At 43.0% G+C, this 24,630-nt stretch overlaps 1 protein-coding gene across 12 annotated transcripts in view; it reads left to right on the top strand.

Moving 5' to 3' along the window:
* Positions 1–24,630, top strand: part of SLC8A3 (solute carrier family 8 member A3) — a 179,663-nt gene that overhangs the window by 28,095 nt on the left and 126,938 nt on the right. For 7 of the 12 annotated variants that reach the window (XM_008172549.4, XM_008172548.4, XM_008172545.4 and 4 more), the window contains one exon: positions 16,747–18,569. The exons of 3 other annotated variants lie outside the window; for them this stretch is intronic. In XM_008172549.4, the coding sequence (XP_008170771.2) occupies positions 16,804–18,569 (1,766 nt within the window). In that variant the 5' untranslated portion in view covers positions 16,747–16,803. Of the gene's footprint in view, positions 1–11,949; positions 12,135–16,746; positions 18,570–24,630 lie in introns of all 12 variants that reach the window. 2 more of the 12 variants (XM_065592964.1, XM_065592961.1) reach the window with 1 other exon arrangement.

Genomic DNA, 24,630 nt, shown 5'->3' with positions numbered 1-24,630 from the left:
CACTAGATGCCTAACTGTATCTTCAGGTTTCTAAAGATCTTTGAAAATCTGGCCTATAGTGCTTCGTTTGGTGAGTTATGAGAGACAGATTGAGGCTGTGAATCAGCTGGAGGATGAAGGAAGTAGTACTGTATTTTCTGGCGTATAAGACTACTTTTTAACCCAGGAAAATCTTCTCAAAAGTCGGGGGTCGTCTTATACGCCGGGTGTCGTCTTATAGGGCGGGTGCTGAAACTTCCGAGCCGGACTGGAGAATCTGCGGTCGCCGCATATGGTGGGGGGAGCTCAAAAACGGCCGCGGCCGCATCCCCGCCTGATGACGAGGTGAGGGGGCGCCTCACCGGGAAGGTGTAAGTGAAGGGCGGAGCAAGCTGCAGGCGTCCGGGATGCCCGGGGTATGGAAAAAAGAGATAGAGCGGCGCTGTGCCCAGAAAAACACGCCTCTTTCACCCGTCTGGCCCGCCCTTGTATCCTATTTCCGTACCTCCTTCTCTGCCTCTCAGATCTCGCTCCTGAGGACTGCAGTGAAGCGGCGCAGGCGCGCATGTGCGAGATCTGAGAGGCAGAGAAGGAGGCAATAGGATACAAGGGCGGGCCAGACGGGTGAAAGAGGCGTGTTTGCGCTACCGCTCTGATAGTCTTGGAGACAGGGAGGGCTGGGCAGGCAGGGAGAGCTGACCAATCCAAGCAGGCTTTGTATACAACAGCCAGCCAATCGCTGGTAAGGTACATCGCTTGCCGTGATTGGCTGGTTGTTGTATACTGGGTACCACATACAGTACAGCACCAGTATCTGTACCTGTTCATACAGTATAGCACCAGTACATACAGTACAGTATACAAATGTCCAACAGTCAAAACCCCATCATGGCTCCACCAGCAAGAAGAAAGAAATATGAAGCCAGTTTCAAACTTAAAGTTGTAAACTTTGCCATGGAACATAATAACTGCGCTGCTGCAAGACAATATGGAGTAACAGAAAAGATGGTTCGGGACTGGAAAGCAAATGAAAAAGCATTAAAGAGTATGCCAAGGGGTAAGTGTGCATTAAGAAGAAGCAAAACCTGTAAAAATACCGTAGCTTGCAGTTATGATGGGCGTTGCTAACTCGCCAGGGACTTGCCCGGCACTTGCTCTCTCTCTCTTGTTTGTTATCTTCCTCCTATCATCATCAGTTCCAGTTTGGTTGACAGCTTAGAAAACAAACAGCATGGCAGCTCCCATGGGTTTATTGTCTTATCCTTCCTTTCAGCTTTAGAGTGAATTAGGAAAAGTTTAATCCACTTGCACTGTTTTATGTTTACATGTTTGATGACAAACAGCCTTATGTTTATAAGTGACAGTTTTCCTGCTAAGTACCTGCATGTCATAAGCATTTGAATTAAAATTACCATATTGAAATCAAATCTGATGTTTTTTTAATTTTTTTTTGGTGTGCGTTGGAAGAGGGGTAGTCTTATACGGCGAGTATATCCCAAACTCTATATTTTAACTGGAAAAGTTGGGGGTCGTCTTATACGCCCAGTCGTCTTATACGCCGGAAAATACGGTAGTAATGCTGCAAAGGGAAAAGCAGAAGGAAAAACATGTATGGAGATAGTTACCCTGGTTGCCAACCATAGTGTAGGTTGTTTTGCCCTTGACAAGACAGAGGGCCAGCTGACTGGGAAGAAACCAAGGACAGACAATAACTCAGACCTGCAGTCTAAATGCAAGTGTCAAAAGAAAGAAGCAAGTGATCCTGTCTGGTGAGACTCTATTGAAGAACAAATCCTGGCCTATCTATATCACAGCCAAAGAGAACAGAATGGTATTTCTTTTTGCATCCCATGAGAGATGTGACCAAAAAAAAAAAAAAAAGGGTTGGGGAGGAGGGGAATCAAAGGCCTGAACAATGCTTCCACTTACTGTAATCACTGTAACAGCTGAGCTTCCACTTATTGTAGTCCATGTGATCGCTGCAATTACCGTATGATAAATCTGACTTCAATCTCTAGTAGATAATAGAGCTTATGTTAAGAGAGAATCTGCAAACAACTAGTACATTAGGAACAAAGAACAGTAAGCAGCCTGGCCTTGTGAAGAATTAATCATGCTCAATTTAAAAAAAACTGAATTGCAAAATTAGCAGCGGAATAAAAGTCAGTAACTGTGACATCTGAACGTCAGTAAAGTACTTGCTATGCTGCACCATGAAATCTGACTTGAGATACTAACATGAAATCTGACTTGAGATACTAAGTTAAATGGGGGTGAATTAAGCATTGTCACCTACCAAAAACTGGTTGGAGGACTGTATGCAAAGGGTAATGATAAAGGCAGCGCATTGAGCTGGTACTGGTGTGGTGGAGTGTAGGGATTGGTGTGAGGAGAACCAGTTTTAACATCTGTTTTAATGATCTGGAAGAGGGGCTAAACCACCTAATTAAATTTACAGGTAATAGTAAACTGGGAGGTGGAGCTGTGTGGATAACTGATCTTACAGATTGGTGGCCAAACTGAAAAATAAAGTAATGATAATAATTGGGGGTTGATGTGAAACAATTTTTTTTATTTTATGTATTCATTAATAAACTTATTTTGGTACACCGAAAAAGTGGAAAAGTCATTTCACATCAAATGAGATGTTTTCTTTGACCTGAAATGAATAGTTTAATTTTTGAGGGTTTTTTCCCCTTAAAAATTTAATAAAATTGAACAAAAAGTCATTTGGGTAGAAAAGTTGAAATGTTTCATTTTGAAAATGTTCAAATGAAATATTTGGACTTCTTCAGAATTTTGGGAGGTTTTTTTATTATTATTATTATTATTTTTTGAGGAAACAATTCAGCGAATTTGACACAAATTCACAAAATGTTTCATTTGACCTGGATCTGTATTTTTGGGAGGATGTGAGTGTGTTATAATTCTCTGTTTGAGAGTCTGACTCTTCAGTTTAAGCTGTAGAGAACCATGTTTTTAGCTAGGTTCCCTGGTTCAGTCCCTGGCATGTTGGACAAGATGACGGCCTTCCATCACCCAAGCACCAGAGAAGACAGGCATGCAGTGGGGATAAAAATCTCTTAAATATCAACAATAAAATGAGATTGTCTTGAAATTTCAGTTCAGTGTATTTGGGACATCATCATAACCACCAAATCCAAATATACAGTACAGGGAGAGCGAGGAAGCAGGAAAGCAAAAATGACAAAATAGACTGTGGGATGACAGTGAATAGCAATTTTGACCTGAGCTTCAGAATGGTATGACTCCAAAAATAGCCAATGCATAAGTGACATCATTGTCATGGAACTGGGAAGTGATGCTCCCTTTCTGAGGATCTGGTTCTGCACTACTAACGTCGATGGGAGATTTGTCACTGATGTCATTGGGAACAGGATCTGAGATGCTGGGCAGTTGAATAATAGTAGGGTTATGACTAATTAGACAGAAATGAGAGATCAAGACAAATGATTAAATGGCCGACTGGGCTAATTTATGAAGGAAAAATGAAAATAGGTGTGGTCTTGCTAAAGGATAACTGTGGAGGAAACAGCTGTTTACAAGTATGAAATATGTAAATTTCAAGTAGGGAGGAGAACTGTTGAGTGTACCAAGGAGTGTATGAGATCCAATAGCATGAATTTTCTTAATTTCTTCCTAAATAGAAGGAAAGGGTCCCAAACCTCTGAGGCCTCTTCCATCTCTAATTTCAGCACTTCAGAAATCCCTGCTAATTGGGCTTAGCCAGAACCTTTGCTAACCATTTCAGTGTCTGTTGTATAGAGAATTCTTAAAGCTCTTCAATTTACAGTAAGACTAAAATGCTTTTCTTTTTTGTTGGCAGCAGTAGAATATTTCCAAAGATCAACCTTCTCACTCTTCCATTTGCTGTTTTCAGTCTCTTTCCATCACCCTATTCTTCCCACCGTTCAGGTGCCACTTCTCCTCCCCAAAGCCCAGGAGAATAGAGTAGTATAAGAACTGGAATTTCTGTCCTGAGGAAAATTTCACATTTCTGGGGAAAAAAATTGTTTTGAACTGGAATGAAAAGTCAAAATTTGCCATGGTACAGAATTTAAAAAAAAAAAAATTTTTTTTTGAAGAACCTAAATGGAATTTCCCAGCTGCTCCCTGCCAGCCCAGACAGCTTCTTGGCTACTTGGCCAGCCTGGGGAGGTTGGCAGCCTGTCCACCCACGAGATGGGCTGCACCCAGGAAGCAGGCTGCCCAGATAACTGGTGTCGCCAGGCAGATTGCTCACCAGCCAGCCAGGGAGTTGGGGAAAATGAGGGTAGTGAGGGAACCTGGCAGGTGGGCAGCAGGGGTGTTGTGGATCTTGGGGTGGGGATGGGTGCAGGCAATCTGGAGAGCCAGGCAGGGTGGTACGAAACCAAGCTGACAAGCCAGCCAGGTTTCATGTTTGCACAGAATGTTTAAGTTCCATGGAATCAGCATTTTCCAATGGAAAATTGTTCCGGCGGAAGACGTTTGACATGATCTGCATCTGAAGAAGGGCGATGATCTTCTTGCACCCCACAGAGTGTTTCCAACTGGGGCTCACTCCTCATGTCTGGATGGAATAGGACTGGGTGGACTTTCAGACAGCATCAGTTTAGCAAGATCCTGAGTAGGATTTGGTCCAGGAGGCCTGGTGATTTATAGATTAAAACAACAAAACTCTAAGTGCAGTTACAATATCCACTGTCAATAGTTGTAAAGCGAGAGTGACCGCAACAGATGGGAACGAAGGTTAGGGGAGAGGAAGAGATAAGAAACCAGTTTATACTGGCTGATGATATGACCCTATCTCCACTGAAGACAATGGACTACTCTGATTTACACCACTGAGAATTTGACCCACACAAGTCAAAATCCGGAGTGTTGTAAGGAACACATGTGAAGTAATTCTTCCTCTCTACTCTGTGCTGATAAGGCCTCAGCTGGAGTATTGTGTCTAGTTCTGGGCACTACATTTCAGGAAGGATGAGAACAAATTGGAGAGAGTCCAGAGAAGAGCGACAAAAATGATTAAAGGTCTAGAAAACGTGACCTATGAGGAAAGATTGAAAAAACTGGGTTTGTTTAGTCTGGAGAAGAGATGACTGAGAGGGGACATGATAACAGTTTTCAAGTACATAAAAGGTTGTTACAAGGAGGCGGAAGAAAAAATTTCTCGTTAACCTCCAAGAATAGGACAAAGAGCAGTGGGCTTAAATTGCAGCAAGGGAGGTTTAGGCTGGACATTAGGAAAAACTTCCTAACTGTCAGGGTGATTAAGCACTGGAATAAATTGCCTAGGGAGGTTGCGGAATCTCCAACATTAGAGATTTTTAAGAACAGGTTGGACAAACACCTGTCAGGAGTGGTCTAGTTATTATGTAGTCCTGCCTCAGTGCCGGGGACTGGACTATATGACCTCTTGAGGTCCCTTCCAGTCCTACACTTCTAAAATTGAGATGCACTTCTACACTTCTAAAATTCTAAAAAGAATGCACTTGTCCCCTCAATCCTGGCAATTTAGACTGTCAGAGTTGTATTTGCAGGCACAGTCAGGTACGTAGACATGAAAAAGGCTTCATTTGTACTTACAAATAACAGTAGGCGCAGTAACAAAGACAAGTGTTTGAAAATCTGACTCCTGTAATGGAGCCTTCCAAACATGTAACAAAGGCTGGAAATTCATAGCAGTCACTTTGTCACCCATATGTGCTAATGTAGTTAAACCACTAAAAATGAACATCAAGCTGTAATTTCCTTAACTCAATAAGTATATTCAACCTGCCTACTCAGCTCTGAGTATTGTAGGTTTCATATTCTAACACCACCCACCATGGTTCACTAGCAGGGTGTGACAGGGTGGCTTGCCCCATGGGCTGGGAAGCCTGGGGCTAAGTCTACCCTGATTACTGGATAAACCACACCTGAGAGGAATCCGCCATTCCTGTATGAAAGGAGCAGGAAGTTGCACTGAAAGAGGGAAGCCCAGGAGATTGCAGCAATGTCTGTAAACACTGTAGGGAGCAAAGTGGCTCCTGCAGGGCCCTGAGTCAATGGGGGAAAAAACGCTGAAGAAGCAGGAGAGCGTGGGAGAAAGCTCCTCCGGCAGGGATGCCTGCGGGAGAGTCTGTCTGAGCAGGAGAGAGACCGTAAAGACCAAGTTGGACGAAGACTGCGAGTTTGTGTTTTGGATGAATCAGGAGAGCGAAATTGGTCTTGAGGCCTAGAAGGCCAGTATGTACCTGAGGATTAACTAAATGGGCCCTTTTGTGGGGACTGTTTGAACCACCTTTTGAAGTGTAAGATCTTAAAGGGCCCTTGGGAGCGGGAAACAAAGGCAGGATGCTGTAGAGTGACCCCTGGCTACAAGGGGGTGCTTGGGAGGTGGCTGCCCATGTTACACAGGCTCTGAACCTAGGGCCTCCATCACCCCCACATAGAGCTGTCCCACTTGAGCCAAGAGAGTAATTCTGTTTGCTGGTGGTAATAGTAAGTTGTTATCCCCTATGTGAAATAGCCCTTAAAAGAGGATGCAAAACACACTTAGGAAGTAGAATGTAACCAAAACAATAAATAAATCCAGAAACAATAAATGCATATTGGACCCAAATAATGTTGCTTTTCAGGGGTTAGTGGCCCTAAATAATTTATAAATCTAAATATAAAGTTTTGTTGTTTGAACACGTAAAACAATATATTTGTGAAACGATACAATGAGGAGAGTAGCATTTCTGCTATCTCTTCTACTGAGCACTATCTAAAACATTCTAATGTATCAGCAAGAGTTAAAATACAGACATGCAGAAGTCTCTAAAGAGAGTGCGCACATTTTCTTGGCATAGTATGGGTTGCAATGTAAATATTACTGTTCTAAAGGACATGGCAACCACAGATGTCCCTCTAATTCCTGCATCCTTGTTCTTTAAATATTTATACAGGTCATATAAACCATTCCTCCCTCAGATGTGCAACTCCTATTAATGGATCTTCCCTTTTAAGGGGCGGGGGTGTGTGTGCCTGCATTTCTTCAGGTGGTCTCCTGTGTTGTTGCGGGATGGGCTCGCTCCAACTTGACAGTGTTCTTCTCTCCAGTGAGCATCTTACCCATTGCCCACTTTGGAAGCTGCTCTGCTTGTTCCCTGGTTTCATAGGGTATGGATGCTTTCTCCCCACCCCCACATCTTCCTGCTGCTCTCTTGGAAACTGGACCTGCTCTGCTAGCCAGCAGGATCATCTGGAACTCTTCCCCCGCCAAGGTCTAAGTGGACCTAAAATCAGCGAAGAGTCTAACATTCCCTCTTGGCTTGGGCCATCATGAAGCCTGATGGTGGCCTCCTCCAGCAACCGCTTCTCTTTGTTCCACTGCTGTGCTTTGTGCCCATGGGGGAGGAAGCCCAGGAAGGCTGCTCTCTGCACCACAGCCTGGAAGAGGTCAAGAAGTACTGGGCTGCTGCTGCTCCCTTTTCAGCTTGGAAAGCAATGAACTACAATCCCCTGTCATGGGGTGTGGGGGATGGAACGTCAAGTACATGGAATGCAGAGTACACGGACATCACAACACAGAAGAAATGGCTGTGGGTCTGAGTGCCTAGGGGTATTCTGGGAATGCTTCAGGCTGCACATGGGCTTGGACTCCATGCCAGTTCACCCTCTCTGGGTGTGTAAAGTGTCTGAGCATAGAATATACTCCTAACACTTCTCAGCATTTTTCTTTACAAGTATTAGGCCCCAGTTCTCATTTTCACTAAGATCCCTTTATAGTACTGAAGCAATGGTAAGGAGACAGAGTGGAAACAAGAATCAGGCCCATGAATATTAAAGAATTTGCCACAGTCATAAAAACAAAACAACCCCTCATGTCATAATAACTTTGTGCATGATCTTACTTTGAAGGAAAGGGAGCTGGTATTAACACACATTCGGGGGGATTGTTTTTGTAGACAACTAAATGTGTTGCTATATAAAGCCCTGTTTTTTTGGCACATTTACTGTGGAGCACAAAGCAACGGCCACCTACTGTTTTCCACTGTGACTTTCCCCAGGAGCCAAACTAAGGGGGGATATGGTGGGGGACTGATAATGAAATTTGAAGGTTTTCTTGCTGTAGGTCGCTGAGTCAAATACAGCCCAGGAAGGTAGGGAGCAAAATCCATGACATTTCATGGCTGGGTGGTGGCCTATTTGAAATGCGCTGGTGGATCTCAGTCCAGTTCCCAGTAGACCTGTGTCCACCACCACCTTTGTCATTAAGACGTGGTCTATGTTTAAAAAATTGGTACTGGTGCAACAGTATGTACTTACTCTGGTCCAACTTTTCTAACTGGACAAGCCTTAGCTGGCACTCTTGTTGATTGCCCTAGTGGTGAGGCCTAGGATCAAATAGCCTTTGAGTAGAGCTGGTTGAAAATGTATTTTATTTCGAATGAAAAACTTTGGATATTTTGTTTCTTTCTACGCTTTTTTTGTAGAATTTTGAGGGGTTTGTGGAAAAAAATGAAGATTTGGGGTGTTGAAAATTGAATTATTTGGGTTTCAGATTTTCATCAAAAAACTGAAAAACTTCAGTAAAACCAGAAATTTTCCTGAGAAAATCTGGTTAGTCAAAAATTCATTTTTCATGAGGACAAAAAGATTCGATAACAAATTTGACCAGCTCTGTTACTGAGACCAAACTTACTCCTGCCCTGAAGGGGCGAGAGGTGGGGTAATATGGAGGAAACTTGCACTGCAGCAGCCTGTACTGTAGCTGTTCTGTTGCTAAACATGGGACTTCAGTCTGCAGGTGTGTCATTCTGGCATCTGTCACCAATGCGAAGTTCTGAACATAATGGAAATATCCCAACACGTATGTACAATAGAAAGGGCCTCCTTGCAAATCTGACATGTGAGTGTGGATTCACATGGATCTGAATGTTCTCAGTTGCTTTGTTTTTTGTGGGGGTGTCACATTCATCCTGCTGTGATTTGACTTTCAAATCACGAGGTTCTAAGCCCAGACAAAACCCCCATTGTGAAGTTCAATGGGAGTTTTGCCTGAGTAACAAGTGAGTGTGGCTCTAGGCTTTGACTTGTTGTTTGTAGCTCTCTTGTTCTATTTAGCAGCCTACTCAGGAGGTAAAGTGAACATGCAGCCTCATTGTGAAAAGCAATAGTTCGTTGTAGCAAGTGCATTATCTAAGCAGGAGGTGAAGGGCACCACAGTTCCCTGCTGGAGTACATGTTATCTGGGTGTGCTAGCTTCAGGAGATTCCTTCTTTCCCCACCCCCAGCTCCATTCAGCAAAGTGCCTGGTAGAGTCCCTTCAAATTTACACTTGCTTTTGTTAGCAGAGCTGTCCCACAGCATGAATGAGAGAGAATGACTTTATCTTTCGTTTGAGTAGAGCAATCTGGCTGTGGTTGTGTTAGCATGTGGAGAGCAGCCAGCACTTACCTGCTATCTTCAGGCAAAAAAAGGCTGATTTGCTTTTTTTGTTTGCAGATGCCTGCATGGATCTAGTGGCTGTCAGTCTTTCACAGGGAAACAAGTGTGAAGCAAGTTAGATTGTGTGTGTGCGGGGGGGGAGGGGGGGGGAAGCTCTCACGCAAGTAATTTTTTATGCTCAGTAGGGCATCTATGCCAGGAGTATTTTTTTTCCGGGCACAACTGCATGAGTTTTGCTACGTCAGTGGGGAAAAAAACCTAAGGTAGACAAGCCCTGAGTCTTCTCAAATTTCACTACTGTAATAACAGAAATACCTACTGTCTAAACCTGGGACAGGAAATTAACTAGGGGGACTAAAGTGACAAGATCTTTGAGGCACTATCACTGCTACAGTTTGGACTTTGTCCAAAAATATTTTCCAAGAACTGGTCTTGAAAACATTTGTTGGTAAGAGTTGTCAGCTACTCCAGAATGGGGAATTCCCCCCTCCCCCCCCACCATAATAGCAGAAACCATCTCTCTAGGAGAAAGCAGGAGTTCAGATTTCACGAACCATTCAATCCTTGAGCTTTCTGTTAAGAGTACCACACAATGGGCCAGTTGTTGTGGTTTTGTGCAGTAGGAACTGGTCTGAGACAAACATTCCATGTCACCTGGGCAGCTGTCAGATGGCACCAACTTTTGGTTACTTTAAACAAGGCTGAATGTAAACTAGCAATGATGAAAGATTTTAATAGTCCATTATCAATCCCCCAAGCCATCCAGTTCTCTAGAGATCATATTCTTTACAAATGCTCACCTCTGTTACTTGTCACCCTCTTGATGATTTAAAACTGAATTTTAAATCATTCTGACTCACCATTTATGCAGTTTGTTACTCTTTATATTGCTTGAACAGTGATTTCAATGGAGTTATACTGATTTATACCTGCTGAGGATTGGGCCCAATGAGTGTTTGTGCATTCCTGCATAATTTAGAAATGGCAGAAACTGACTCACTGAAATTTCCCAAGTGGCTAGCTCTGATTTAGGCTTTTGCTCCAGAGCACTTGGCAAAACGAGGGCCAGATTCTGATACCCTTACTCATCGCAAGTAGTATCGTATTCTCCAATTAGTCCTATTGAAATCAATAGGGTTACTCAAGGACTAATTACTCGGTGTGATTGAGAGGATCAAAATCTGGTCTTAAATAAACACTCTTAAATAATGGAACTGTAATTTTTCGGATTTCCATATGTATGGTACAAAGTTTAGAGTTACAATATTATCTGAGATAATGGAATTGAGTAAATACAGATAATCATTATGAGATACTGTAGAGCGGATGTGGTTTTGCACTTCTGTTTCACCATGGAGTTCAAAATGGTAGCGGTGTCCATTTTTTTTTTTTTAACTATGTCAGGATGGTACTACATAGTGAAATCATAGAGTAGTGTTTACTCTTTTCTTTTATTTAAACAGCAAAAAGCCAAGGAAAATAAATACAACTTATGTTACTGTAACAGTGATGAACTGAGAAAATGTCTGTATTATTTCTTATTAATGTTGTGCGTGGCTTGGTTTCCCTGTTCAGTTATGCATGGCTGAATGCACAGAGTTAAATCAAAGGAGGCTGTAAAGGGGCTCTTAAGGAACCCAGCAGGAAAGGTAAAACAATGACAAGGATAAGACAGCCGTTCAAGTACCCAGCTTCAAGAGAGTGAATATAGCAATGGCTGGGTCATCAACTGCGGGAGGCAGGGGGGAAAGTTACCTAGTTAGATACATCCAAGCTAGGGTGTTTCACTTTTCCCAAACTTAGGATCAAGAGAGAACCTGGCTCTGCACGCACTAAAAATAGCAGTGTGGCTGCAGCAACATGGCTGGTGGCTCAGGATAGCTACCCAAGTACAAACTTGCCGGACCCTTTGGATCCATACGCAGGTGGCTATTCTGAGCTGTGTTGTGATAATTGGGCCTATACATTTACCCTTATTGTGAACTCAATGTAAAAAGTGAATGAAAGGGAAGGAGTGAGTTTCACCATCATGCTGCCACCCCCACGATCTGCTGGGATCCTAGAATCCAGTGTGACCCCACTGTGCCTTTTTTGTCTTAATCCTGAGAGAGATCCTGCCAGATCGGGCCAGAGAGATTGGGACCCAAATGACACTGGCTTCAGCTAAATCCTGAATACCACCTGGGCTGTGAGACTGTCTCTTCCCCCTTTCCTCCCTTATTTCCTATTTCTTCTCTTGCCTAGCTCTCTCCTTTTTCCTTCTGTCTAATAAGTGTCTGGCTTACTCGACCAAGACTGCATATTTTGCAAAACATGCTATAAGCATGTGACCAGAAAGGCGGTTAAATGAAGTGCCCTAAACAGCCTGATGCTGGTACAAGTTTGCTAGGTCTGGGAGTGGTTGATTTAGACCGTGTGCTCTGCCTGTGTTTTTCCAGCAACGAGGTTGCAAATGACAGTCCACACCAGAGACAAGCTGCACTTTCTATCTTTGCTGTTTTTATTCTTTCCCTTTTGTGTGTGTTTATCTTTTGTCTTGTCCTCTAGGAGATTGGATTGGACTCTTGGACTGCAACAACGATCACTCCAGCCCATCTCCACTAACTTCTCCGTTCCCCAAAAGGATGGTTATTACCATCTTTAATACCATTTAAGAGACTGTCAAACAAGGGAGATGCTTTTAAAAAACCTCTCTACAGCTAACAGGAAATGGAACAAGGAATTTTGTTAAAGTAAAAGCCTTATTTATTACTTCACCTTTCAAATGCCTTAACTGTTTTTCTTTTTTTAACCTTAAATAAAAAGTCAAGAAGATTATTAAAACTGTTTGCCATGGTACTAAGCAGGCTGAGGTCCCCGTATAACAAATCCCAAAACCTTGCTTAAAACTGTTTTAATGTTGGACAGTTTCAGTGACTTATGGTTGCAGAGAGAACCTTAACTTTTGAATTTCCTGACTAACGTAAATATTAAACATTCATAAATGTTTTATTAATATAAGTTTTTAAAAATCTAGTAAATGTATCGTGTTGCAAAGCACTTTTGCTCTGGTTCCCAGAGGGCTACGGAGGATGCTGTATTGCGGTCTGAAGACTGTTTAACTTAAAACTGTTATTAACAACACCTTTGACTCTTTGGGTGCATCTATTCCATCTATCTTGATACCACAGCTCCCACCCATGCTGCCATGGCCACACAGTTATTTTTAGTTCATCAGCTTGAGCAAAGTTAGTGCATGTCTGTCTCCTCGGGCTGGGAAGCACGCTCCCAGCTGCTGTGGAGAGGTATCCTCAGAGGCAGAGGGAGAATGCTGCAAGCAGTGTAGTCTTCTCCCAACTCGGAGATGGGGGAAGAAGCCAGACTCACCTGAACTACCGATAGAGAGTCTAAGTGTAGGTAAGGGAATGTACCTGTAGGTCTCTTTAGTTTAAATCCACTTCTCTAAGCACAACATGCCTTACGGGCGCAATAAATCCTGCTTGGTTTTGAAGAAACTATTTCTGACTCATTGCAAATGTGTGCTGACACAGGCTCCTAGAGAAACCCTGGCAAAGTCTAGCCCAGTTGGACCCTGTGAATTAGTCACAGTTGGTACCCAAGGGGGTGTAAGTCACAGACCCAAGCCAGGAGTGGTTGGATCAGGCAATTCCACCCCATAAAGAAGTGGAGGCCTGGGTCTGCCACGTGAAAGCAGTGCACTTCGGGGACTGGAGGAGGGTCTCAGCCGGGGCAGTTTGGCCAGGAACTGTGAGAGTAATATATAAGGATTGCAGTTTACAAGTGAAGGTTTTCTTTCTAAAGAGTATTCTGTTCTATTTGTGACAGTGTAATGTTATTTGTATTTGCTTTAATATACAACTGGCCAAATTCTGCTCTCAGAGAAGCACAGGCAACTCCAGTGATTTCAATTTGAGTTGCCTAGATGTATCTGAGGGCAAAATTGGATCTTGCATAAGCAACGCAGGTGACTTATGGTTGCAGAGAGAACCTTAACTTTTGTATTTCCTGATTAACGTAAATATTAAACATTCATAAATGTTTTATTAATATAAGTTTTTAAAAATCTAGTAAATGTATCGTGTAGCAAAGCACTTTTGCTCTGGTTCCCGGAGGGTACGGAGGATGCTGTATTGCGGTCTGAAGACTGTTTAACTTAAAACTGTTATGTTATTGAAAGCATATTAAGGTCTCATCTGGCAGTCCCCATGCAGACAAAATTCCTTTGGATTTCACTGGGGAATTTTGTCTGTTTCAGGATGGCAGCATTGGGTCACTTGTTACACTGTTTTTGAAAATGATTTTGACTTCTGCTTAATGTGAACAGGGCTCATTGCAACAGTTAGTGAAAAAGGGGAAGAAATATGTTGCCAAGCTTGTGTTTTTATTCTGGAACCAGAGGCTAGGTTTGGAAATCCAAAAGTGTAAATAGAAGCTACCAACAAAAGCGGTTGCTTTAGAAAGCTCATTCAGTTAGTTTGAGGAATAATCAGTATAATGATCCATTATTAAATATTTTTTTTAAATATTGGCTGGCAAAGCCTCAGAATGGTGTGAGGAATGAACTGCAGTAGAAGCCATTAGAGCTACATAAGGTAGATAAATAGAATCATAGGGGTGTATGACTGGAATGGACCTTTAAAGGACATCTAATCCAGCCCCCTGCGCTGAGGGTAGGACCAAGTAAACCTAGACCATCCCTGGCAGGTATTTGTCTAACTTGTTCTTAAAATCTCAAAGGATATAGATTTCATATGCTTGACTATTCTTATAGATAGAAAGCTTTTCCTGATATCTAACCTAAATCTCCTAGTGTTAATTATAGAAGACGGTCAGACCACAGAGAGGAAGGCTGTGGGTAGCAGTGATTGATTTGAGGGAAGGAAGTGTCATTGCTAAGACAGTGTATGTATGATACTCTGACTTACTTAGGCACTTAAGTGACTTTTGAAAATGCAGTGTAGTTGTAGCTGTGTTGGTCCCAGCATATTAGAGAGACAAGGTGGGTGAGGTGATATATTTTATTGGATCAACTTCTGTTGGTGAGCGAGAGCTTGTCTCTCTCACCAGCAGAAGTTGGACCAGTAAAAGGTATTACTTCACCCACCTTGTGACTTCTTCTGAAAATGGGATGAGGAATGAACTGCAATAGAAGCCATTAGGGCTACATAAGGTAGATAAATAGAATCATAGGGATGTATGGCTGGACTGGACCTTGAAAGGGTATCTAGTCCAGCTTCCTGCGCTGAGGTAGGACCAAGTAAACCTAGACCATTCCTAGCAGATACTGACATTTCCTATCTCATTAGACAGGGTCACATTGAGACATCTTGACAAAGCAGCATGGGGAGCGGGCATGGTTACTGCCTGTTCCATGAATACTTTCATCTCTGAGTCTGTCAATCAGGCACCATATACCAGCCACAAGTTAAAAAGAGAAACAGAAAGATAAGGCTTTAGAGAGAGCAAGTTGAGGAGAATCTGTCACTTTTGAATTAATCTGGGTAGCATCAAGGAGGTGTTTATTTCTTTCCATCTTTTTCCATACCAAGGGGGTGTGATATGGATTTGTGGTTCTGATACTGCATAATCAATTCTCTCCTCTCCGCTGTGCTTTGTCAAGGATGGCTTTGTTCATTTGCAGTCTTTGTTCATTCTTTCCTTCCTATTTTGCTTGTCTCTCTAGATTCTTATTTTTGTAGATTCAGGGAGATTGTGCCTGCTTTTGGAAGGAAGTGAGTGACACAACAAGATGATGATGATAAAATAGCCATTTGCAATGCATTTGTTCACTCCAGTAACATTAAAGTGCTGCCTGGAATAGACACACTGTTCTCTAGCCGCTTGAGGAACTTGTGGTTGGGTTTTCAAAAGCATCTAAAGGGTAGGTTTTTAAAGGCACCTAAATGCCTTCAAAAATCTGCCCCTGAGTGACTTGGGAATACAAGTCCCATTGAAAATCAGTGGAGATTGAAAGTCCAATGGACATGTGTTCCTAAGACTCTTGGGTGCTTTTGAAAATCCTACTGTTAAGATTGAGATTCCATGTGAAACTCTGTGTTCAGATTCACAGGGCCCATAGTAGGTTAACTAACCATGTTACCCAAATTCCTCCGAAAGCATACTGTGACTGAAAGAGAACAGCCTGTTTTATGGCAGTGTGTACTGTTTAAACCCAATTGCTAACAAATGAAAGGTCTACTAGCATATAATGCAATGAGTAGCAAAATACAGTAAGTGGGCCTGGGATGTGATGTACCTAATTCTTCCACCTGATTATCTTTCCTGGTTAGTTTAGGGGGGAGGCAATTTTTACTTTATACAGAACTTGAAAATAGACACACGCACACCTATCGATCAATCGATTGATTGGAATGTCACTGGGTACTTGAATTTTGCTACTGTATATGGGTTCATTAGTTTAACTCTTTCCGGCTCTGGTATTATCAAGCCTTTTAGCAGAGCATTACCAAGTTCTTGTTTTTTGTTTGGTTTTTCTAAATTTTTGGTGTGAATTTAGTGGTACTGAAGAGTGGCACGCTGATGGCCCTGGAGAGTGGAGTCATCTATGCACAGCTTGGGTACATCATGGCAGTAGTAGTAGTAGTGAAAGTTGTATGCCACAGTTCCCTGCCAACGTGTCTACCCCCTGACTTGGAGGCACCTCTTCTCGGGGAAGAGAGAATGTTAATCTCAGTGGCCCACTCAGGGGCTTTCTGCTGAAATTCCCAACAAGGGTGCCAATTGTGGTAGTAGTTTGGTCATGTGAACACCTCACCTAGTTTGCTGGCCTCAGTCCCGCTTACTGATTTCAAATATAGGCTACTCAACAGCATTAAGTAGTGCGAATTGTGTCCCCACCAATCCCCTGAGCCACTTCATCCCGTTTAAGTAACAAGAGGAGGCGGGAAAGGAGAGGTGAAGTAGGTAACTTTTTTGTTCTTTATACCACCCTGTTCCAACTCCAGTTTATTTTATTATAAATTCATCTGACATGGACCTCCATTGAACTATTGGGAGACTTGTAACTGGGTACTTGGTTCCTAAATTAAACAAATTGTTGGTCAAAAATTGGGTTAATATAAATAATTTCCCTCTTGGTTACTTGTTTATCAGTTCTTCTGTCTGTTCAGCATCTGACCTTCAAAGATAGCATTGCTCTTTGTGATTTACATTTAAAGAGTCTCTACCACTGGTGAATACCTTTTTGTCTAAGTGGTGGAGAGACAACTCATGTATTTCTACTTCAACTCCTCTGCAGTGAGGTATTAAAGTGTGTATATGAGAACATCACATATTTTTGCCTCTGTCTCATGCTTCCCCCCATTTCTGTTTTGTTCCTTTCAGATACTTGGAGTTTTCAGAAGACTGTTGCATCTACACAGTGGAAGTCAAATTTTGTGTATGGCGTGGTTAAGGTTGCAGCCTCTCACCTCAGCCTTCCTCCACTTTGGGCTGGTTACCTTTGTGCTGTTTTTGCATGGTTTGCAGGTGGACGCTGGCATAACGGGAGAGTCTCTAAGTACAGGACAAAACAGCTCGTGCTCAGGATCTTCCGATTGCAAGGAGGGTGTTATCTTGCCAATATGGTATCCAGAAAACCCATCCCTTGGGGACAAAATTGCCAGAGTTATTGTTTATTTTGTGGCACTTATCTACATGTTCCTCGGAGTCTCCATCATTGCAGATCGTTTCATGGCATCGATAGAGGTCATTACATCACAAGAAAAAGAGATTACAATCAAGAAACCAAATGGGGAGACCACCACGACTACCATTCGGGTTTGGAATGAAACTGTTTCCAACCTGACCCTGATGGCTCTAGGTTCTTCTGCTCCTGAGATTCTTCTTTCATTGATAGAGGTATGTGGCCATGGATTCATAGCCGGAGACCTGGGGCCCTCTACCATTGTTGGCAGTGCGGCTTTCAATATGTTTATCATCATAGCCATCTGCGTTTATGTGATCCCGGATGGGGAAACCAGAAAGATAAAACACCTGAGGGTGTTCTTTGTCACATCTGCATGGAGCATCTTTGCTTATATCTGGTTGTACATGATCCTTGCCGTCTTCTCTCCAGGTGTGGTGCAGGTCTGGGAAGGCTTGCTCACTCTGTTCTTCTTCCCTCTTTGTGTCCTCCTGGCTTGGGTGGCAGATAGAAGGCTGCTCTTCTATAAGTACATGCACAAAAAGTATCGTACTGACAAGAACAGAGGCATTATCATTGAGACAGAAGGTGAACACCCTAAGGGAATAGAAATGGATGGCAAGATGATGAACTCCCACTTTCTGGATGGAAATTTAGTAACTATGGATGGGAAAGAGGTGGATGAATCTCGCAAAGAGATGATCCGGATCCTCAAGGATCTGAAGCAAAAGCACCCAGAAAAGGACTTGGATCAGCTGGTAGAGATGGCCAACTACTATGCCTTATCTCACCAGCAAAAGAGCAGAGCCTTTTACCGCATCCAAGCTACCAGAATGATGACTGGAGCTGGCAACATTCTGAAAAAGCATGCGGCCGAGCAAGCCAAGAAAAGCACCAGCTTGCATGAGGTGCAGGCAGATGAACCTGAGGAATTCATCTCCAAAGTTTATTTCGATCCTTGCTCCTACCAATGTCTTGAGAACTGTGGCGCTGTCCTCCTGACAGTGGTGCGGAAAGGGGGTGACATGTCCAAGACCCTCTATGTGGACTACAAAACGGAGGATGGCTCTGCCAATGCTGGTGCTGACTACGAGTTCACAGAAGGAACTGTGGTCTTGAAGTCAGGGGAGACCCAGAAGGAGTTCTCTGTGGGGATCATTGATGATGACATCTTTGAGGAAGACGAGCATTTCTTCGTGCGGCTTAGTAACCTCCGCGTGGTTGAGACTGAGGAACCTGCCGAGCTCAACAATTTGCCATACCCAAAGGCCATACTGACTTCTCCTTGTGTGGCCACAGTGACTATCTTGGATGATGACCACGCGGGCATCTTCACATTTGAGTGTGATGTGATGCATGTCAGTGAGAGCATTGGCGTGATGGAAGTCAAAGTCCTTAGGACATCAGGTGCTCGAGGTACAGTCATAGTCCCATTTAGGACAGTAGAAGGGACAGCAAAAGGAGGTGGAGAGGATTTTGAAGATGCTTATGGGGAGCTGGAGTTCAAGAACGATGAAACGGTGTAAGTACCCCTTAATTTCTTTTATCTGTCCTAGTTACTGTGGTTAACTCCAAGTTTGCCTCCATCACAGGTGAATGCAGACAACAGATAATGGGCTACTTTCTACAGCTCTCCTTCAATTTCCATACTTACCTCTTCCAGGCAAGAACCCTACAGCAGGATCTAAGAGGGTAATACCTCTTGTCCCTTTCCCCCCAGGAATTACAAAATGGGTCTTGGAAATCTCATCAATGAGAAGACCTATAGTCCTCAGAATCATCGACTCAAACCAGTGAGTGGGACTTGGAGACTGTACTTAGACATTTTCACAGTCCTTTAATTTTGAAGATAGCCGGTATGATCGTGAGTAGAAGACAAAAGGCATGTTGAGGCCCAATCTTTCAGACCTTAGTTAAATTAATAGTCCCATTTACTCACTGCCAACATAAATGGCCAGATTTTCAATAGTCGCTGAATAAGGTGGGATTTTCAAAAAGGCTCAGCACTGGCCAAACGCTGCTCCTGTTGACTTCAGTGAGAGCAGAGAGAGAGAGCAGCTATGAGCACTTTTGAAAATCCTACCCAGAAGAGCTAAGGGAACATTGAGAACTGTTGGGAGCTCTGAGCTCTTTTGAAAATCTGGGCCTAAGGGATGTGAGCAATAGCTGCAGGATCAGGCCCTTGGTCACTAAACTGAACCTCTGTTGTATAGATATTTCTTCCCTTAATCCCCTCTCCCTATTTTTTTTTATTTCCCTCAACAGACAGCAAATTAAGGGTTGAATTTCCCCATGCAATAGAAGTGTTAGTTATGAGTAAAGACAGAGGGGAGAGGAAAAAAATCCTATACATAGGTTTTTAATGGACTCTTGAATATGCTAATTTGGGATATTAAAAGGCCTTTTGTAGGTTTGGTTTTCAATCAAATCAGCCACCTCCAGGTAAATATAAGCCACTTAGCTAACAAGGGCTCTTCCCCTCCCTCGAACTACATATGTACATGGTCTGCCTGCGCCTCTTGTACATCCAGGTGATTCATGTGGTAGCTGAATTCACAAAATCGGCAGCAAAGCACACCCTCTTGCTGGCTTGTGTAATAAGCAATAATTCCAGTCTGTGTGCCCCTGTAGCCTCTGCCTAGAGCTGCTTGAGCTAGGCAATACTCTACCCACAGGCCTTTCTTTACATGGAGCTTAGCATAGGCATTAGGGGGTGGGCTAAATTTTCGGCTTTTGAGTAGCCTTCTGTGTGATCATCTCTGAGTAAGCTGGTCTTCCCTTTGAGTTTATTTACTAGTGGTTTTCCCCTTAAAAATACTGCAGTATTCTACAGTAATGATCCAAAAAGCTGCAACTCAATGCTTCCCTGCGGCTCCATGACCTAGTGTTTTCATACAAAACAAGACACACGCACTCCTCCAGCCTGGGGAGGGAAAGGATTACATGGCCCCTAATAGTGTGAACCAGTCCTGTTAATTCAGCTCTTTCATTATGAACAAACGTAACTGATGCGAGAGAAGTGAGTAATAAAGACCAGAGACATAATAATGTCTAACTGCTTTAACTACCTTCCATTAACATTAGTGGAGGATGAGGAAAAATCGCTTAGTAGAGGGAGGTGGTGTATGGACATGATGCTAACATTCCCTAATGCTGACTGCTTAGGTGCCTCTTGTTAAAACCCAATCACTTGAGAAATCAAAGGAAGAATTGTGCTGACTTGCAACTGGCAGCAGAGAAAGGAAATTACTGTACCAAGTCAGCTTATACAATACACATGTAGACGCTGGTACACTGAGCTACAGAACAGGGATGCCTGAATTCTGACATCTTCCCATGGTCTGTGCCCACCTGTCATGTTTTCTTTTTTAATTCAGTTGCTGTCCACAACCCTGGTATTTGATTGCACGTGCATGTTCTCCCTTGATAGATGAACAGAAGTTGCTGGTTGGCTGAGATCACCAACAGTAAAAGTAGGCTTGGAAGGATTAGATTTGTGGTGGTAAATGTCAATTTCTTGACATGTGATGTTGACGATTTGTGTTTCAATGGTTAGCCTTTTTTTTAATCTCAACATCTACTGTCATTAAATAGTCTGATTGTCATCCCGTTCTTCCCTCCCCCCCCCCCCAATTTCCTGCAACTGTGGAAAATTTACATTGATAACAATAGAAAAAATACTTAAAAATAAGCCTCAACATGAGATGTCAAAATTATGAAAATAGACACATTGAACTGTGCCAAGTGTGAATAAAAGATTGAAGGTGATCGGCTTTGTCCTCAACTTGCTGCTCCAGGGAGAAGGTGGCCATGGGTCACCGTGCCAAACTCTGCTACTACAACTGGTCCTCAGGCTGCACTTTCTGGACAAAGTAGACCAAGGTCTCATCTACTCAGTTAAAATCTGTTGTGCTAGGGGACTCACCTACAACATGGTTTAATTCTAATTGTGTGGGCACAACGATGTTTTAAATGGGTTCTCCAATATGGTAGATGTTACTGGGGCAGTTGGAGCCTAATAGGCTGGATTATTGACAGAACTAATTTAAACACTGTAATATTCCAACCAGCCCCTCCTCTATTACTGAAGCTTTTTTAATTTACAAAGTAGGGGAGCATTTTAAGGTCCTGTTCATGCTACCACTATACTGCTTTAAGCTAAACCATGTTCAGCAGAACCATGTTTGAGTCTGTTCTCCAAGATGGAGTCAAATGCACTAGCACATAACAAGTGCTGCCAGTTACAACTCTTCTCTCTGACACAGTCCAATCACAGTTCCATTTTTGGAATGTAGGTAGAACACACTCAAATGACACTAGGTTCCCATCTGTGCTTTAAAATGGAATTCTGTTGGGGGACAAATATATTGTAACTGAACCACTTTACCCTTCAGAACTGATACTGGCTGGTCATGGGTGAACCTCAAAACATCTGAAGTTTGAGTTTGAACAAGCACCTGTAATTTCAGATGTTTATTTAGACATTAGACAAATCCTGACCTGGTGTAAGCCACTGAAATCAAAGGAGCTGCACTTGCTTATACCATGCCTGCATTTAGCTCTCCAAGCCTCTTGGAGCTTTTTGCTGCCATTCTGTAAGAGTTTGACTCAGATTCAGTTGGAAATAGCAAGTGCAGAGACATGAATGGTTGTGTCTTTCCTGAAGGGAAAAAATAATTTTGGGCAGATGTTTGGGGTAGAAAGCAGCCAACGTGGAGAATTCAGATCCACGTTTGACCTTTTGTAAAGATCAGCGTTTCTCAGATCCCAGGTTTTGGTATGGGCTCATCTCTAGTTTAGGGAGGTGTATGATTATTTTATCTGAAACACTTCACTCATCCTAAATGTTAAAGTGCAGTGGAGGTGGGGTGATGTGTTTATCACCACAAAGTTGTATGAAAACACTGGGTCAGTAAACTATCTTTCTTCACACACTATGGATTCATTACCTGATTCCCCACCTTCTCCCATCACCCCTTCATTCTCTTTGCAGTGCCATTGTTAAAGGGGTCTTTTGCTCATAGACGGGAAGAGCGAAAACACACATATGCCTCATTTCTGCAAACACTTAGGGTATATGTACACTGCAATAAAATACCCATGGCTGGCCCATGTCGGCTGACTCGGGCTTGGTCTGTGGGGCTGTTAAATTGCAGGCTCGAGCCCAGGCTCTGGGACCCTGTGAGGGGAGAGGGCTCCAGCCCCAAAGTCTACACTGCAATATTATAGCCCCGTAGCCTGAGTCCCGTGAGCCTGAGTCAGCTGACACAGGCCAGACAAGGGTCTTTTATTGCAGTGTAGACATATCTATAAGCATGTGCTTAACTTAACTATCATGAGTAGTTCCATTGGTACTACACAAGGTAGACAAGTTAAGTATGTGTTTAAGTGTTTGTGGAAGTGGGGCTAAAGAGATTTCCAGGCCCTCTGACTATGTAGATTGATGTAACTTACATGCAAAGGAGGAGGGTGAGCGCTTCAATTTACGTCCTCTTCTGGCTCTTGGTGGGTAAGTTCCTGATTTAGATTCCATTATATGTTGGCAGAGTGGATGTAAGCAGCTCTAAGGGAGTGTAACTGCATGTAAAAGTGTCTACATTAATGTGAGGGGCTCCAAATTCCACATCACCTCTGTATTGAATAACACTGTTTTCTACAAAATTCTTAGAGCCAACGGCTGGACATGATTCCCCAAATGTTTTCCCTTGTCCCACTCTTTTTGAGGGAATTTCACTTCAATTTAAAAAGATAAAATAAACCATCTCTGCTTTAATAATAATAAAAAAAAGGTGGATGTCCCCAGGGAATAAGGGATTTAAAAATAGCTGAGCTGATGCATAAAATAAAGTGTGAGAGGGAGATGGATCCTGCCACAGGGTCTTGCTTATTGCTTCTGTGATTCTCTCAAAGCTGGTATGGTCAAAGTTTCCTTGCCTGTATATGGGGTGGGGGTGGGGTTGGGGAGCAAGCTGACTTCTCTTGAGGTGTGAAACCTCAATAATGCTGCTGTTGTTATCCAGTCCTGTGTGTGTGTGTGTGTGTGTGTGTGTGTGTGTAAAACTCTGCACTTTACTATCTAATGAGAAAAGTGAATACTCACACAAGCTTCAGACTCGTGGTGTTATAACATTTAAAAAACTAAAATGATACATTTGTTACTTCCAAATGCCAACTTCGAACACACACACTTCTGATTGTGTCTTGCCATTTTACATTTTAAACAGCTGAAATGAGAATGGTCATCTCTAATCTAGTGATACTCAGACTGAGGCTCATGAACCGCAAGTGGCTCTTTAATGTCTCCCTTGCAGCTCTTTGCAGCACGTGATATTAAAACGCTGTGTGATTTAATGATTAACCAATCAGGATGCTTTTATTATGTTGTTAACCAATTGTAGTGGATAAAAGAATAATACTTGGTCAGTTCATTTTGCCGTGAGAATAATATAATCTAGTAAATGAAACAATGAATTCACACTATTCTGGCTCTTGGGCAATGTTGATCGCTAATTTGGCTCCTAACCACTGAGGTCTGAGTGTCACTGCTCTAGTTTGTTAAAAGGATACTGTCAAATAGATTAGGCCCAACACTTAGGTTTTATAAAAGGTTTTAAAAAACAAACAAAAGCCCTAAGAATCAGTGGTGCAAAACAATTTGTGTTTTTTTTAAAACATTTTCGCTTTGCATAATAGTGTTAATTAGTAATGCAGGGAAGGAATCTGTATAATACAATTCCAGGATTGTCACTGAAGCCTAGAATGTCAGTCAGTGTGGAGCAAAGCAAACAGCTAGAAGCATGGATGAGAGCTTTTTGTTCAGCAGATCACTAGGTGCAATCATCGCTGGGATTTGTAGTCTGTTGCTATCCAACTCTTAAGTTCTCAGTATTTTGAATTTATGATTTACACCCTGTGCGATGTGCAGGAAGGCAGGTATCTATGCCATGCCAAGAGTCCTAGACAATTATGATATCCGAGGCAGCTCAGCCAATCACGACCCTTCCTCTACGGCTAATATTTATGCAACAGTTTCCTTTGTTGTGAGAGGGAGATTGCACGGTAGTGGATTACTTGGCCTAACTGCCACCTGCACAAATAAACACCAATCTCCCAGACCTCCTCCCAGACACAAATCTCCCAGCACAACCCCACCGACACAAATCAACACAACCACCCACATGATAATACAACCAGCACACACAACAACCCCAAACACAGCCCACACTCTTCATTTGCCACCGGCGCAAATCCACACAACTCTCTCAGCACCGCACAAATCCACACAACCAGCACATGCAACAACCCCAAGCATCATTCAGATGTTTGGCTTTTTTTATAAACAAGACTATGAATTACACCCATGTGACAGCACAGGCTTTCAGTTGCTAGTCAGGGCCGGCTCTGGCTTTTTGGCCACCCCACACAAAAAAAAACAACCAAACAAAAAAACACAAACCTGCAGCGTAGCCAGAGCCAGGGGGGATGGGGGGGAGCGGGAGGGAGAAAGAGAGAAGGGGGGCGACCAGGGCTTCAGTGGGGCGCTGCCATGCGGCCCTCCCGCCCCGCCGCCTGCTGGGAGGGCT

The sequence above is a fragment of the Chrysemys picta genome, chromosome 4 (assembly GCF_011386835.1).
Source record: "Chrysemys picta bellii isolate R12L10 chromosome 4, ASM1138683v2, whole genome shotgun sequence".
Classification (NCBI taxonomy): domain Eukaryota; kingdom Metazoa; phylum Chordata; order Testudines; family Emydidae; genus Chrysemys; species Chrysemys picta.
The sequence above is the reverse complement of the archived record's forward strand: the minus strand, read 5'-3'. Positions and strand labels throughout refer to the sequence as shown.